The 17,062-nt window shown below is 37.8% G+C and overlaps 1 protein-coding gene across 4 annotated transcripts in view; it reads left to right on the forward strand.

Annotated features, from left to right (window-relative positions):
• The window catches only part of inpp4b (inositol polyphosphate-4-phosphatase type II B), a 246,261-nt gene that overhangs the window by 226,379 nt on the left and 2,820 nt on the right, over nt 1-17,062 (forward strand). For all 4 annotated transcript variants that reach the window (XM_067440836.1, XM_067440838.1, XM_067440837.1 and 1 more), the window contains 4 exons: nt 1,244-1,384; nt 1,514-1,611; nt 6,712-6,824; nt 8,720-8,874. In XM_067440836.1, the coding sequence (XP_067296937.1) occupies nt 1,244-1,384; nt 1,514-1,611; nt 6,712-6,824; nt 8,720-8,874 (507 nt within the window). The remainder of the gene's footprint in view (nt 1-1,243; nt 1,385-1,513; nt 1,612-6,711; nt 6,825-8,719; nt 8,875-17,062) is intronic.

Here is a 17,062-nt window from a genome sequence, read left to right on the forward strand (position 1 = left end):
TGATTGTAAAGCCGCTGTAGTGAGATGGGCTTTGTATCGACGTCTTTAGTGCCTTTATGGGTCTTGAGAGAGGAAATGACATTGGTGTCAATGAAGGCCTTTCTGAGCCATCGGATTTCAACACTAAGGCCCGAAGTAAGGTTCACACTGCAGGCAAAAGTGGCCCAAATCTGATTTTTTTGGGGTCGAGTGACCCGGTCAGACTTCTTCAGAGGTAGTGTGAACACTCAAATCTAGCCCAGATCTGATTTTTTCAAATCCGATTTAGACCACATACATATGTGGTCCTGAATCAGACCCAGATCTGATTTTTTCCAATGCGGCCGCAGTGTGAACAGCCAAGGCTGATTTGATGCGGATATAATGCGTATTTTACGATGCGCTGGCGAGTTAGCCCTAGACACAACAGAAACAGACAGTAACATTAAAAACTTGACTAGATATGGAGAACAGCGATGGAGTGAGTCAATGGAGGGAGAGTGAGGTGTTAGACCTAATTAGTATATGGGGAGATACATCAATTCAAGCTAAACTAGAAGGATCCTACCGTAACCGCTCTGTTTTTGAAAGCACACGAAATGAAAGAACGGGGCCACAAAAAAACGTGGCTTCAGTGCCAAAGGAAGGAGACAAAAGGCCAAAATAACCAATTTTGCTCTCTTTCTTTTCGTTCTTCTCCACTTCAGCACCTGCTCATTAATGTTATGGCTTCCATTACACAAACATGTTTAAATAAAAGCGAAAATGCTTACTTCCTCTATAACCTCCTGAACTTTAGTGCAACAGCTGTGTCTGATGTCACTGATATTGTTCTTTTGCACATGCGGGTTAGTTTGAAACCTCAAACAATTCACACTGGAATCAGATTTAAGCCACATTTTAAAAGGTAATGTGAACAGCCAAACAAAAATCAGATCTGAGCAAAAAATCAGAATTGGGGGGTGTCCAACGACATGAGGGAAAGTTTAAATTTTTGGGTGGACTAACACTTTAAAAGATCCAAAAAAACAACAACATGAGAGTAAGTAAATGCAGACCTAACCCTTGATTTTGACATTTTGTCATTGATCATCTGAGGCAAACGCTGCCAGAATGACTCTCCTCAAAGTGAAAATGCGCACTGCATGAGAAAAAAAACATGCAGATGTGGGAACAGCTGTGGGAACTTGTAAGTAGCAGCTGCATGCTGGTGTCAGAAGAGTTTGGGAATGTGACCTGTTTTTGGTTTTGTTTTTTATCCCAGAGACCGTTACACTGTCGAGGTGCCTCTCCCACATCATGCCTTCCAAGCACTCCCGGACGAGCTGCGCGAGGGCAAGCCCCTACGCGTGCTTCCCGTGCTCTTCAACGTGGGCATAAATGAGCAACAAACCATCGCTGAGAGGTACAAGCACTGCCAGAGAGTAACATGAAACACTATCCCTGCGATCCTGAATGCTCAGCGAAGCATACGCCGGAAAGCATGCCTGAGCTGATTCATGATTATTGTACTGTATTTGTGTCTCCCTCTCAGGTTTGGTGACATATCTTTACAGGAGAGAATAAACCAGAAGAACTTCGAGATTCTAGAAGGTTACTATAAATCCTTAACGAACACAGTGCCGTCTGAATGTAAGTTCAACACACAAGATACTCATCTTCGTTTTATGTTACATTTATTCTTTTAACTTTTATCTTAAGCGACTTGAGGAACATTAGAGACTACACTCTTGGAAGAAAAGGCTCTATCGACGTTACGTATTTGGAACCCCTTTAAAGGTTCACTGCAAAAAAAATGCTTTTCTTACTTAGTATTTTTGTCTTCTAGTAAAATAATAAAATAATCTTTAAACAACCTTATTTTTCTTACCCCATTGGCAGATAATGTTTGTTATTTTAAGCAAAATCTCTCTTAATTTTGAGTTATTTTTTCCCAAAACAAGACCATAATTTTTAAATGTCTAGTAATTGTTTCTTAATGTAAGAATTTTTAGATATTTAGACCAGAAACAAGACAAACATACTAAATAAGAAATGCATTGTTTGCAGTGTTCTATATAGAACCCTTTTTAAGTGCCAAAAGGGTTCTTTCTTGTCATTATAGAACTAGACTTCTATATAGAACCTTTTAGGGGTTCCAAATACGTAACGTCGATATATAGCCTTTTCTTCTAAGAGTGTATTTATTTAGAGACTAGCTAGAAACTGCAGATATTAATTTGGGTAACACTTTATTTTACAGTGTCCCTGTTACACGTCTTACATGTACTTACTACAGTAATAACAGTAAATTATGAACACATAATTGCAACTTATATTGCACACAATAATTGCAACAATCACATGCAACTAACCCTCAACCAAACCCTAGGCCGTATTATAAAGTAAGTACAGGTTGTTAATTAATATTACTCAGTACTTATCACTCTAAAAAACACTGGGTTCAAATGCTTTTTTGTTTTTTTTAACCCAAGGGCTGGGTAAATACAGGACAGAACACGTTCGGTTAGTTTTAGCCAGCCATTTGGGTTGTTTTTATTTAACCCAGCATAGTTGGTTAAATTTTACTATAATACTTTATTTTTATTTTTATTAATGTATATGGATTAACTTAAATCCTCTGAACTGTTTTTAAAATACTTGACACAACCACTGGATTGCATGATAATAATTCCTTTATTGTCAATCATATATTACAGTATAGCATATTTTATATAGTTTTCAATACATATTGCCACACATATATAATGAACCACTTAGAAGTAATTCAAGTTTTTATTGTCCCGTTTCCAGCACAACCGCACTGGATCTCATGCCAGAACCTCTAGCTTTAGGATGGACACTTTCCCAGTGGGCTGACAGCAGAATAAGTTTTTTCCAGCCCATGAACAGCTAGAACTGAAGTGTTTTCAGTTGACACTGGGCAGCTGGCCCAAAACACTAGTCAAAAGGCTTGGTTTTTTCCTTCTGGCAGACACTGCCCATTGGTTGCCTGATCCAGGAGCTGAGTTACACAAAAACTACCCTAATACTGAAAAAAATTACCCCAAAAAAATTACCCAAAATGCTCAACCTAGTATTTGGGTAGAATAAATAACCCATTATGTTTTAGAGTGTAATTACACTGAAACAAGGACACCTTAAATTAAAGTGTAACCCAACATTTCTCAAAATTGTTATTAATCATTTCAATTACACATTACAATAAGGTTATACTAGCTGAACTACCTGAACTATCAATGAAAAATACTTCTAAAGCATTTATTAATCTCAGTTAATGTTTAACCATTACCGAAGTCTTTTACTTATTTACACTGATAACACTTACTATTGTATATCTATTAAAACTAACTGAGACTAGTCACAGCACTTGCATATTGTTGCCCTAGCGTTGGTTTGCTTGCTTTTATTGCTCTCCTCATTTGTAAGACGCTTTGTATAAAAAAAAAAGCGTCATTTGTAAATGATACATTGGTTGCTGTTTATTTTACAGTACATGTACTAACTGTGTACTTACCTAAGAAAGGACTGGTTATTATAAGGTCACTACATGGGTTGAACTTGTATTTGTCAACATTTGTCAACATTGACAACGATTAGTAAATACTGCAACAAATGCATAATTAGTTAACCCCTTAAATACGAAGTGTACCGCCGGCAAGCTCCATAGAGCAGTGAAAAAATTAATAATCATATTTTTCAAAACTATTGCCTTGGTCAACACAAAATAGAAAGCTTAGAGTCTGTATCTTACAATGCACGTAGCCAATTTTCTTAACTCCTCTGTAGTGCTGAGTTACTTGCTGACAAATAAAAAATGACTTTTTTTGTGAGATATACTGTAATATGTTAATAACAAATGGCTCAGATAGTCATTTACAAGGTCTCATGTAGTAGAATACAAGCACGTTTTGGGCTTTGACTAAACTTGTGCTTGTTTTTGCATGTGAAGCCCCCCACCCCCAGACTTGTGTTTTTGCTTGTTACTTCATGAAACATGCTCCGATCGTGGAAAATGGTTGTATACAGCAGATTCCCCAGATTAAAAAGAGCCCACACTCCCCAGATTGTATTACTTTATGCCATCGCCTGAAAAAAATGTGTCCAGTTACAGCTGGCATGTAGGGGAAAACTTGCCAAAAAAGATTTGTTTTTCCCTAGAGCACACTTTTTTTGTCTTTAATCGACTGTTTCTCAGCATGAGAATCACTCTTTTGTGTGTTTAACACAGTCTACTGAACACAAACAACATCATTATAAAGAAAAACAACAAATTAAAAAAATAATCACAATCTATGACAAAAATACTACTATGAACTAGATGGTGGATAAACCAGATTAGTGGATAATTCAGCAGCAAAATTTACTCTAGAAAAATCACGAGTGCACTACAATTGTATAAAATCTAAACATTTAGTAGTAAAAAAAAACATTTAGTGGGGAACAAATAAAAGTAAATTAGTATAGCACTAAATCTGGTAAAATGTTACACATTGTTGTAAAATACATTCATGAAGAACAAGTACATATTTATAGAAATAGGGAAGATTTATCGATGTTTAGTGTATCTATCTATGCAATAGTTTATTGAGCCTTTTCTTTTAACAGTTTAAAATCCAGTTACCGTGTGTGAAGGACAAAACAATCTCTAGTCCAGTGTAGTGATCTAACAGACACCCGGTAGAAAGTAACATGATTTAGAAACCGCAATAAACTCTGGACAGATGAAGTAACTTATGTGAAACCATAAAGCGATATCTACAGATGAATTATTATAACAGGAACATTGAATCATCCTGGAGAGAGTTTCATCCTGTTGACTGTCGTAACCGAACGCGACACACAGTTTGAAAGCTGAATGGAGAACGACTGACAGCCGCAGCGGAGGGAAACATACGTGAACTTGAATTGAATTACTTAAAGGGATAGTTCACCCAGAAATGAAAATGTGATGTTTATCTGCTTACCCCCAGGGCATCCAACATGTAGGTGTGTTTGTTTCTTTAGTATAACACATATGAAGATTTTTAACTCAACCGTTGCTCGTATAATGCATGTCAATGGAGTGTATTAAACACATTGACACGCTAATCTATATTAAACCCTACGGCTCGTGGCAACACATTGATGTTTTAAGACACAAAATGATCGGTTTGTGTGAGAAACCCAACAGCATTAGTGTTATTTTAACCTCGTATCAGAGAGAATCTCATCTAGTATCCCCAGCGCCATTACTTCCACCCAATAAGGTCAAAATCCTGACATAGATGCCTCATTCATTCGAGTAATCCACGCAGGCACTAATGAGGAATCTATGTAAATATATCTATGAACGCGGCAGGATTTTAACCTTATTTGGTGGAAATAGTGGCGCTGGGAATATTAGATGAGATTTGTCTGATATGAGGTAAATACAACACAAAAATACTGTTCAGTTTCTTGCTGAATCTGATCATATCGTGTCTTAAGACATCAATGTGTCGCCACGAGCCACAGGGTTTAATATGGATTCGTATGTCTGTGTGTTTTTTACTCTCACAGAAATACACCCCATTGACATGCATTATACGAGCAACGGTTGAGTTAAAAATCTTCATGTGTGTTATACTAAAGAAACACACACACCTACATGTTGGATGCCCTGGGGGTAAGCAGATAAACATCACATTTTCATTTTTGGGTGAACTATCCCTTTAAAATATTCATCCGTACTTCACATTAAAATTTGGAATGGCTTAAGAATGTGGTTTATAATGTTTTTGGGCCTTATGTGGGGTTGTGCCTATTACATAGTGTTAACAATAGCACAGTATATTACGGTATACACACAGTATTGGATTTGTCTGACCAATAAGTTGCCGGATCAGTGCATCCCTAATTCAAAGCCCAATATCAGAGGTTTTATGTGCCATTATGCTAACATTTCCATCTTTAAATCAGTTTTTTAGAATTCCAATAAATCTTATTTTTAACCCCAAAATTAAAAGACGAAAGAAAGAATCATGGTAAGAGTTTACAATAGGGTTCCATTACTTATCGTTAGTTAATACATTAGCAAACATTAACCCTTTAAGCCATGAAGGCATTTTTAGTATTGTTTTTTTTTTTTTGACTGACAAAAGTAAAGACTTATGACTCCAAAAATATAGCAAGGAGAGTCAAAAGGTAGAAAGGTACTCAGAATTTCTGGTATCGGATCGGTTCTGAAAAAAGGGTATCGGTGCATCCCTAGTTTGAATCAGGAAGGAATGTGTTTGTCTCATTATATTTTTGTTTAAAGTTTATGTTTATCAACTCGAATAATGCCTAATACGAATGAAGTCTTGAATGGATATGAGGATTACAAAATATCCTAGTCACCTGATCTTGGTCTTTGCTCTGAAAATGTGCGTTCACATTCAGTGTGGTACGTCTGCAGTATTTGTGTGTGGATCGCAGCGTCTCTGTTTTAAGGATTTGAGTGCAGGAATGTATTGCTCTGTTATGTCAATCACGTCTATGGAGCGTGACGACTTTGTATGATGAATGCTCCCAGCAGACGGATGCCAAGCTGCATCGCAGCGTGTCACATCTTGTCTTCTTTCCATCTCTCTGTTTATCAAAAACTAACATGTCCCCAGACTTTTCAATCTGATTTCAGTGCTTGTCGATACAGAGACAAACAAGCCCTCTTTAAACTCGTTGATGCATGACATCTCAAGTGTCTTCTCTCTTTGTCTCATCTTTCTAAAGGCCTGCCGTGTTTTCAGACACAGACAGATATTAAGGAACTGCTGGACACCCTCGGACAAAATGTAGTAACCAAGAAGAGGAAGAATGTGGAGATCCTGTGGCTTGCAGGAATGGTGAGGCAGATTGAGGTCATGGCGTGTGTGTAATTGTTTCATAACCTCACATTTGCACAACAAAAAGGTCCAATTTGCAGATTAGTTGCAAAGTTAAGGGTAAACTTTAAACAGAAAACACACACAGTTTCTCCCAATCTCATGTTAAAGGGATAGTTCACCCAAAAATGAAAACGTGATATTTGAATATTGTGAATATTGAGTTGCTTTGTGTAAATTAATGTTATTTTTTTTTCTTAAATGGTTTTCGCAAATAACTGCAATATAACAGAGTGAAAAAATAAATAAATCAGGGGGTCTGAATACTTTCCGTACCCACTGTATACATATATATCTATGATCGCGCTGGGTTTTTGACCTCCTTCGACGGAAGTAATAGCGCTGTGGAATATTAGATGAGATAAAAGGAATTAAAAGGAAACTTGTTCGAAGAAATACTCAAATTTTTAAACAAAAAAGAAACACATTTTTGGCAATGCTTACCATGATAAACTCTTTAACTGTGTAAATAAATCAGAATGCATTAAATAGCATTAGGTAGCTTTTTTTTGTGGCTTGCTGATCGTAAAAATGATCTACTTCACTAATCAAACGTGACAGTAAAGGCAAAATATATGATTTGTTTTTATTTTTAATCTAGCCCAAAATGAAGGCTCTGTTCTGCAGAAGCTTGTTTCCACCAGTGGATATCCCGGGGGAATTCAGTTAGACTTCCAAGTGGTCCAATCTCTGGGGGGGTTTTCCAGCGGAGGTCTGGATAAAGAAAAGAAAAACCTAAGCAGCCAAGACGATATCTGGCCCTCAGAGCCTAAATATTTCCTAAGTTGAGCCCAATTAGATAAGAATATTATCTAAGAGCAGATTTTTTTATCAAGCTATAATTATTTCTACATTTATATGCAAGGCAGAAGGCCATGTGACAAAAATGATTAGTTATTGTATGGGTCCTCTTGATGTCTGGACTTATTTTTTTGTTTTGCTTAAAAAAGGGATCTACTAAACAAGCTATTTACATAATATTCAAAACACCCTCATCATGAGCAGAAAACAAAGTTAACTAGTCATTTCAAAGATATTTGTGGTCTTTACTTGCATCTACAAATGAATTTCCTAGTTATTACAATTATATGTTTGTTTTGAAATGCTCTTAACATTATGATTTATGAATAAACATCCTGTCACAAACCTGCGGGACTCATTTGACTATGCTTAGAATAAACACACAAAAAAACTGCAATTGCTAATTTATAATCAATTTCTGACGTTTTTTTTCTCTGAATCATGAGATATAAACCCACAACTGTGAAGAAAAAAGTTGGAGCGGGTGGAAATATACAAACTCATGTTCATAATGGACTTGAGGATCTTAGTTAAAGCTGCAGTCCGTAACTTTTTCCACTCTAGTGGTTCATAAACAGAACTGAGTCTTGCGGAAGAACATTACAGCCGGAGCTACTTCTCTCTGTTTATGTCTATGGCGGATCACGCAGGGACTGTGCTCCTCCGCAGCGGTACCTACCAGTCTGGCCTGAAATAGTCCCAATATAAATACTTATTATAAGTGTACCATTATGATTCAGGGTAAGACAAAAACACGGTCTGGAGAATGGATTCATGTTGTACATTCTCATTATGTAATTTTTGTAAATCTTGAACACAAAAAAAGTTACGGACAGCAGCTTTAAAATCACTTTTTTTAAATAGGGAAACAAAAATAGTTACCAGCCCTAAAGTTTGAATGGTAATGTTATTTTATTTCGTATTGTATTGCATGTTGTATTCTTATATTGGCTTAATATATCAATCCACCATCAATTCATCAACATAATACATCATAATATGCATCCTGAGGCAGTGAAAGTAAAGACAACCCCATCTGTCACATCTCTCCTCAGATCTGTCGACGGATGAATGGCATCCGCTTCACCAGCTGTAAAAGTGCCAAAGACAGGACGTCTATGTCAGTGACGCTGGAGCAGTGCTCTCTGCTGCGGGATGAGCACCAGCTCAATAAAGATTACTTTGTGCGAGCTTTGGACTGCATGCGGAGGTAAGCTGCGGCGCCGTCCATCTCCATGTCCGTCCTGCTCTGCTTCACGCCCGTTTCACACATACTCCGTCTGCAGTGCGTGTGCGTTGCGTATTTTTTTCCGTACCCATGTTAACGGATGACAGCTTTCACACTGCACGCGGATGCTGTCCGTCAGTCCGTTCCAGGTGCGTTGCGTCTGCAGCAGTGCACGGATCGTTTTCGTACCGAGTCTATTTTTTGCTGCGCTGCGCTGCGTTGCGTTGCTGCATTAAAGTGGTAGAACATTGTTCGCATTAAAATAAACATGTACTGACGCGAAAATCTAGTAATTTCAACACGGATGCATATCATTTAAAATATACTCTTGTTTCAAAGTCAACACGTGGCTTTTTTTCTCAAGTAAAGCAACAAAACGACACCTTACCTGGCATTTAGGTAAAAAATGTGCCATAATGGATAGCACTCGTACTTTCTTGGAGGTGAAATGCAAAGTTCTTTTTGACCTGCAGGATTTCTTTTCAAAGGGTGTAAAAACGAAAGAAAAGACGAGAGTCGGCTGTTTTTGAATATACTATTCTAAGTTTCTAATTTAAAATGTTTATGATTTTAGGCTATAACCTATGTTTAAATGTTTTGCCTTTTGTGTGAGCTAAATCTAAAGTTTATATAAATATGAATTAATGAATTGAAAAAATGTTGTTTAAATGTAGGCTTGTAGCCTACGTTATCCTGTCTACTCAGAAAGATTAAACAAAGAGAATTGCAATTCTGATGAGCCAAGATTAGTAACAACTTCTGGATTTTAAATAAAAAAATCATTAATAAATGCTGTGTTTGTGGTATGTAAAAGCGGATCAGTTGCGGACTGCAAACGCAGCATATGTGAAAGGACTACAGGGTGTGGGGCTCCTGCAACGCACACGCAACGCAACACGCACCGCACACGCACTGCAGACGGAGTATGTGTGAAACGGGCGTCAGACACGTCTGTCCTCCTCATGCATGCATTAACATTACACTTGACCTTTAACTGCTTACTTGATCTTTAATATCTTGTTCTTGGGTCATAACGACCAATATACCATTATGTATAGCATTACACACTGATGAGGGATGGCATGAAATCACACAGATAGAAAAAGGGAGAAAGAGAGATTTATATATATTCCACTTTCCTATCTACCCCCAAATAATTGCTCCGCTCTTATTTATATATATATATATATATATATATATGAGCTGTATATATATCTTGCATTTCTGACTTTTTTCCTAAAGGCACATGGTGATGTAAAAAATGCTGTAAAGATGTGAGGAAAAAAAATATTGATGCTTTCGTGTTCTCTCAAATGTATTGCCAGCGCAAACATTTTGAAATATTTTTTCCCCTCCCATTACGCAGTTGTTTCTCTTTAGGGGATCTTTTTTTTTCTCAAAATTGTGAGATATAAATTTGCAGTTGTGAGTTGTAAGCAGAAAAAAAGCAGAAGTTGTCAGAATCATCTTCTTTTTCTTTTTTTTTGTCATGACAAAAAAAGCTTCCATGCTACTCATAATGTACCTAATGATCTAAGTTAAAGCTAAGGGTGTTTTAGGGGCTTTTTCCCTCTGTAGTTAAAGTAGCTCATCAGCATTTTAATAGAGAAAAAAACAGGTTTAGAAGCTTTCACTCTGGATTTATAGATATGAAAATTGCCCAACAAGCATGCAATTTTAACAGCGTTGTCCAAGAGGATTAAATTACATAACATAACAGTACATAACATAAAGGTATTACATAACAGTAAAATAACCATTTCCTCTTTCATTTTAAATTATTAAAAGAGGTGAAAGTTAGTAAAGAGTGTCTTGATTATTAACCCATTACCGGTGCATCTCTTTGGACAGAGTAGTGCCCAAAAACACAGATGCAGCTGAAGTCCCTCATGATCATAAGTAGGTTATGAACCAGGCCCTGAGCTCTATAAGTATGTGAGAACACCGTTTGGTTGTAATCTGATCCAGTGTAGCTAATGGGTGAAGATGAACTGATACAGAAGCTAAAATATGTGACACTGCTTCCTGCTAATGTTTGAAAACAGAGGCCCAGCCCTGAGGAGTTCAACATCCCTCATGTGTAGCACATGTATCATGAGTTGTTGTACAGCAATGAGTTTTAAGGTCAGACACAAGCCTTCTGAAGACAAATATACACGAGAAGGCTTTAAAAGAAGTCATGTGAAACCGATGGAAACTCGCTGGCAGCTGCTAATTACCGTCCCCTGTGTGGATCATTTAGGAAACAAATATTGTGTGTGTGTGTGGCCATGTTTTTGTGAAATATGAGGACACGTGTATAATGGCACAGTTATTACAGGAGAGGGTGTAATATGAGGACATTACTCATGTCCCCACTTTCCAAAAGGCTTATAAATCATACAGGATGGGTTATTTTTAGAAAGTAAAAATGCAGAATGTTTAGGTTTAGGGGTAGGGGCTGTGTGTGTGTGTGTGTGTGTGTGCGCGTGCGCGTGCGCGTGCGTGCGTTCGTGCGTGCGTGTGTGTAATGGTTGGTTTAGGGGCAGGGCCAGTGTAAGGAGATAATACGGTTTTCTGAGAAAATACGGTTTGTACAGTATAAAAACCACTACGCCTATGGAATATCCCCACATTTCACAAAAACAAGTGAGTGTGTGTATGTGTGTGTGTGTGTGTGTGCGTAATGGGTGGTTTAGGGGCAGCGGCAGTGTAAGGAGATAGAAAATACGGTTTGTACAGTATAAAAACCATTACGCCTATGGAATATCCCCACATTTCACAAAAACAAGTGTATGTGTGTGTGTGTGTGTGTGTGTGTGTGTGTGTGTGTGTGTGTGTGTGTGTGTGTGTGTGTGTGTGTGTGTGTGTGTGTGTGTGTGTGTGTGTGTGTGTGTGTGTGTGTGTGTGTGTGTGTGTGTGTGTGTGTGTGTGTGGTTTAGAGGCAGGGGCAGTGTAAGGGGATAGAAAATACGGTTTGCACAGTATAAAAACCATTGCGCCTATGGAATGTCCCCACATTTCACAAAAACAAACGTGTGTGTGTGTGTGTGAGAGTGTGTATTATTACACCAAGAAATGATATAACGCTTTAAACTCAATAACAAAATAATTATTTCTGTCATTACTTGGCAGAAATAATATAAACTGTGTTATAACTGTGTTTATATATATTATATAAACTTGGAAGACTAATCGCATTTGTCTGTTTTATTTTCCATGTACATCTGTGCCGAAATATGATTAATTTGCTAAAGGGCTTGATGTATTTACACAACGACCAGGCCAGGGTAACATTACGAGCACCTTCCTGTTGTGTTGGTCCCCCTTTTGCAACCAAAATTGCGACGTGAGGCCTCCATGGATCAGACGTGTTTGTTCAGGTCATCCCACAGATGCTCGATTGGATTGAGATCTGGGGACTTTGGAGGCTTCGCAGTTTGATATCATGATAAATGTGCTCCAGCTCTGACTGAGGTACTTCAGCTCTTAATCTGAACCTGGGTTTATTTAAGAGCGCAGGGAAATCTCTGCTTCTTCCACCAATGTAACCAAAGCTTTGCTGAGAGCTGTTTGACGCTATTAAACATCAAGTTAAAACATTAGCCCAGCTTTAAGGTAACACTTAAAAATGGCATTAATAAGGTTTCCCGAACAGACGTTCCAAAATGTTGTGTTGTCATCATGCACATTGCATGTAAAAATATTTTATGATAGATTTCCTCGTTGCTATTGCTTTGAACACAAATTAATTTTTGAATATTTGAAATGCCAAAGCAAATAAAGTTTCCATCCCAGAACCCCACACATCTGTAATAACCTGTTAAAGATGCTTGTGGTGTGTGTGTGTGATGGGGTATGTGAAGTGTTTGTGCTGATGGGCCATTCTCTTATTAGTTGTGTTGGGTTTTTCGAGTTCATTTGTTTTGCAATGGCAGATGTGAAGGCTGTTGATTTCAAAAAGCAGAACCGGTCTGTGGAAATTGCTTAAAGCCAAAAGAAGAAAGTTGAGCTGACACACACAGTGGCAAATTAAGTCTGATGTAAACCTGTGAGACGCTCACTCAACTGAATAGATTTACTGTGGCGTTTCAATGAGATATTGTGTAAATATAGGACAAGAACAAAACTCTTTCAACTCTTTTCAAAAGATTATCAGCAGACGAGTCCTGAGACAGATGCAGCTCACCTCGAAATTCACCTCTGGATTTATTTATTTGTGTATGTATAATATATACTTAACATTTTCTTCAGCTTTAACATTTTTTTTACGAATCAAAAGACTTTTATATTCATGTTAAACCTTTTTAATTAAGAAATGTGCATGACATACTGGCATTCAATAATAGATAGACATTTATTGTCCCTTAATTGGAAATTTGTTTTCACAAACTGTCATACAGTACACGCAAACTGGCACTTATGTACAAACAAACGTAAAAGAAGTAAAAAAAAGTAAAAGTTCAACTTTGTTGCCTGTTAAGTAAGGGATAATCCACGGCTAGCCAGGCATTAAAGGATTTTAATGCACGGCGTAGAGGCGAAGAACCGCCCGACGTGAAGCGGAGGCCTCTAGGTCGTGCATTAAAATCCTTTAATGCCTGGCTAGCCGTTGATTATCCCGCTTATACCATGTTTATTTGCCAAGTTAAAAACAAGATAAAGCTGTAACTGATGCTTTTTAAGAGACGGGTTAAAATGACGGTTGTTTTACGTCTCGTTCTAGCGCACCGTTGCTTTAAATAAAGTAGAGCCATCGAAATGTTATTATATGAACAAATTACCACATTTATTTAAATTCATTATTAAAGGAAAGAGAGAACTGAAATAGAAAGATCAGAGAGAGAGAGAGAGAGAGAGAGAGAGAGAGAGAGAGAGAGAGATGCGTTCGCGATCTCTTCTTTATGTCAGTCTGAAGATCCCCTCGTTGCTTAAGCATATCGAACATAACTTAATGGTTATTTAATGGATTTATTAAAATTATTTATGAATGACAGGCAACACTGCAGTGACAAAAGGCAATCTTTATTTGAATTAATCATCATTATGTAGCCTAGTGTGAAATAAACCCCGCGTCATAAAGACACATTACATTTAATGCATTAAATGATATAATAATATAGGTGCTCGAGTCTGTCAGTGTAGGGGTCACGACCATGATAGAATGTAAAAAACGCTCGGCACACGGCGACATGTTCCGCAACTCGGTGTCATGCAGGTGTCAGTGTCATGTGCCACGGAGGTGCCATACGCGCATAGTTATAGATATGTATACGTATACATATCTGCGCATAGTGGCATATGTGCCATTGGCTTCTGTGTGTCATGTCTCATGTCACTTAATGTTGCCATAGATATGTATAGGCTACATATCTGTGGTTGATACTGCCAGCTGCCACTGTCACTCTGTTTGCTTGCAAACGTAACTGTTACTATGGTTACCAGTGTTTATAGTGGCAGATTAATTCCGAACTGTAATCAAACTGACTGGAACTACCTGTGCATTAAACGGTTTTACTGCTTACCTTCCAGCCAATCAGAATCGAGTATTAAAACAGACCATGGTAGGCCTATAAGATACTATATAATAAGATATTAACACAGCCTTATTATGACTGACGGGTGTTTTAATTCATTATTTGTCAGTATAAAGCTGTCAAATTGAAGTCAAACATGATTGTGCTCTGGAGAGTTAGGTGTTGAAAACATCAGTTTATTGATTGTGAGAATTTAAAATCCATTAATGTATTACTTGTGAGGGGATGTTTGGGGAAACCTGTCTGATTGGTGATTAGTTTTGCTATTTAGCAAGTCAGCGACAATCTGACTGATGCTGATCATTTGAGTTCGAGTCATCTGCTTGTGTATCAGACTGCACAGGTTGTCTGTGTACACAACGCAACTGAGAGACTTTATAAATGTGTTTATTATATTTGTATAATTTTGCAGCTCTCACATCACATTCAATTCATACGGCAAACAAATCAGCTGAGGTTGTGTATATGCTGTTGATTCATTTCCAGATTACTCTAGTTTGGTGTTCTCTCCACATCTGTAAAAATATATATTTTAGTTTAGCTATTTTCTTTAAAGTGCCCTAGTGCTTTTTCCCTCTCATGCAGTGTGTAATAAACCACAGCTGTTTGTGTTTAAGGTCTGCAAAGTATTACAGATCAACAGACTTGCATGTGATCGTGTTGAGAAGCTGCTGTTTTCTGCGCTGCCAAAGCAAATCTACAGGGTTGTCAACTTTTAAGTTCAGGTTGGAGTGAGATTTTTTTGGGGGGGGCCGGGGGAGGGGGGGGGGTGGCGTAATGCTTTTGATCTTGATTCTGTATAGTATATATACTATACATAATAAGAAAAAATATGTTTGTTTTAGCACTAGTTTAAAGATTTCTTGGGTCAAATTACATGTGCCATTCCTTAATATTCACTTGTGAGTGATTATATAAGTATCATTATTCATTAAAAATATTAGGATGCAAGTAATTCAAGTTTTGAAATTTCACATTTAAAGAAATCTAGTGTTTGATCATCATATCTAAATATTTATTAGAATGCAAAGACTGCAATACTTTTTTGAGCAACCAGATTAGATACATGTATATTTATTAAAGAGCCATAAGGCACCTACTGTTAATGGCATTACAAATAAACTTTTTTTTTTTTTTTTGCCACAAAATGACTGTATTTGTCCTCTTTGAATTGGAATTCTCTATTTTAACATTAATTACTAAACATATTGTAATATAAATATTAGAAGAAATATATACAAATATTAAAAGAAAAATATTTTAAGTGGTCATTTATTGACAATAGCCTAATTGTTGCACAAATAGTATTTAGTACCAAAAGATCTCAATAAATATAATTTAATGAGTATGAGTGTGACCAATTAGTAAGGAATACCTGAGGGCTAAATACAAGAATAGCATTAATGTTAGCAATGTTGCATCTCTATCACTCTCCTTAATAAAATGATCCTGTAAATATGGCTGACTTAATAATCAATACACACTAACACTATGCTGTACTGTTTACCAAAACTTGCAGCAAACATCTATATGGTGAAACTGTTGTGTATCCGCTTAAGCCATTTAAATTCATTGGCACGGCGCTAAGTATTGAGCGCTCATGGGCCACGTGACCAGCGCGCGACGCAGGGAGACGAGAGCATGCAACTCCGCTTTTCAACGCCTCTGGCTTTAACATTATGCCACATTAGCGCCAAAACGCTATTTATTGTTTGAATTTCATTAAAACACATTTAAAAAAAATAAAGCTTATAGCTTTGTTTAATATCAAAAGCAGGTTTGGCAAATTGGCGTGAGATTGAGTTGGGCGGAGTGAGAGCGTGAGACAGAGCCTGAAAGCGTGACGCCGCATTCACACGGGGCGTAGGCGTTAACGCTTGACGGAGGGCGTGGCTGAAGCTGGGCGCTGACGCGATCGTCATAGTGACAACAGCCAATCACATTAACTTGCCCCTTGGACCAAAACACAACACAAAAAAGCGCCTTTTTTGGTTGTATGTGCGAGTGCGATTGCCCGTGTAGTTGTTGTCAGCGCACTGCACAGGTGTACGAAGCTGTTAAGTACATTAAATCCTGAAAAAGCGCCGACAGCGGGAAGAATATCACGTAGTGGTCCAGGAGCTGCGTCTGGATTTTTAACGGTCTATGGTCTGGATGGTTCACGGAGCTGTAATGAACGCAATTGGCTAAATCTGATTGGATGACGCCTGCGCTGGCGCTTGAAAAGTTGAGAATTCTTCAACTTCTGCCGCTTGAAACGCGAGTGAAGCACCGTGACGGAACCCACAATTCAGTTCGGCAACGGATGATGTCACCCATTCAAAGTAAATGGGAAGCGTTAACGCCTACGCCCCGTGTGAATGCGGCGTGAGTCTCACGCCAGATGCGTGAGAGTTGGCAACCCTGAAATCTATTTTGCATGAGTTCACAAATTGTCAAAAGGAAAAGAATAGATTAGAATTAGTTGTTATTGTTCAGCAGTGTATTTGATTTCTTAGCCAATTAAAAGCAGGAGATAATGAAATCCAGATATGGTAATTGCCGTTTGGTTTCCAACATGCGCTGTAATCAGTTGACCAATCACAACAGACTGGGCCATCTGACCAATCAGAGCAGAGTAGACCAATCACAACAGACTGAGCCATCTGACCAAT

Source organism: Pseudorasbora parva, chromosome 4, assembly GCF_024679245.1.
Source record: "Pseudorasbora parva isolate DD20220531a chromosome 4, ASM2467924v1, whole genome shotgun sequence".
Classification (NCBI taxonomy): domain Eukaryota; kingdom Metazoa; phylum Chordata; class Actinopteri; order Cypriniformes; family Gobionidae; genus Pseudorasbora; species Pseudorasbora parva.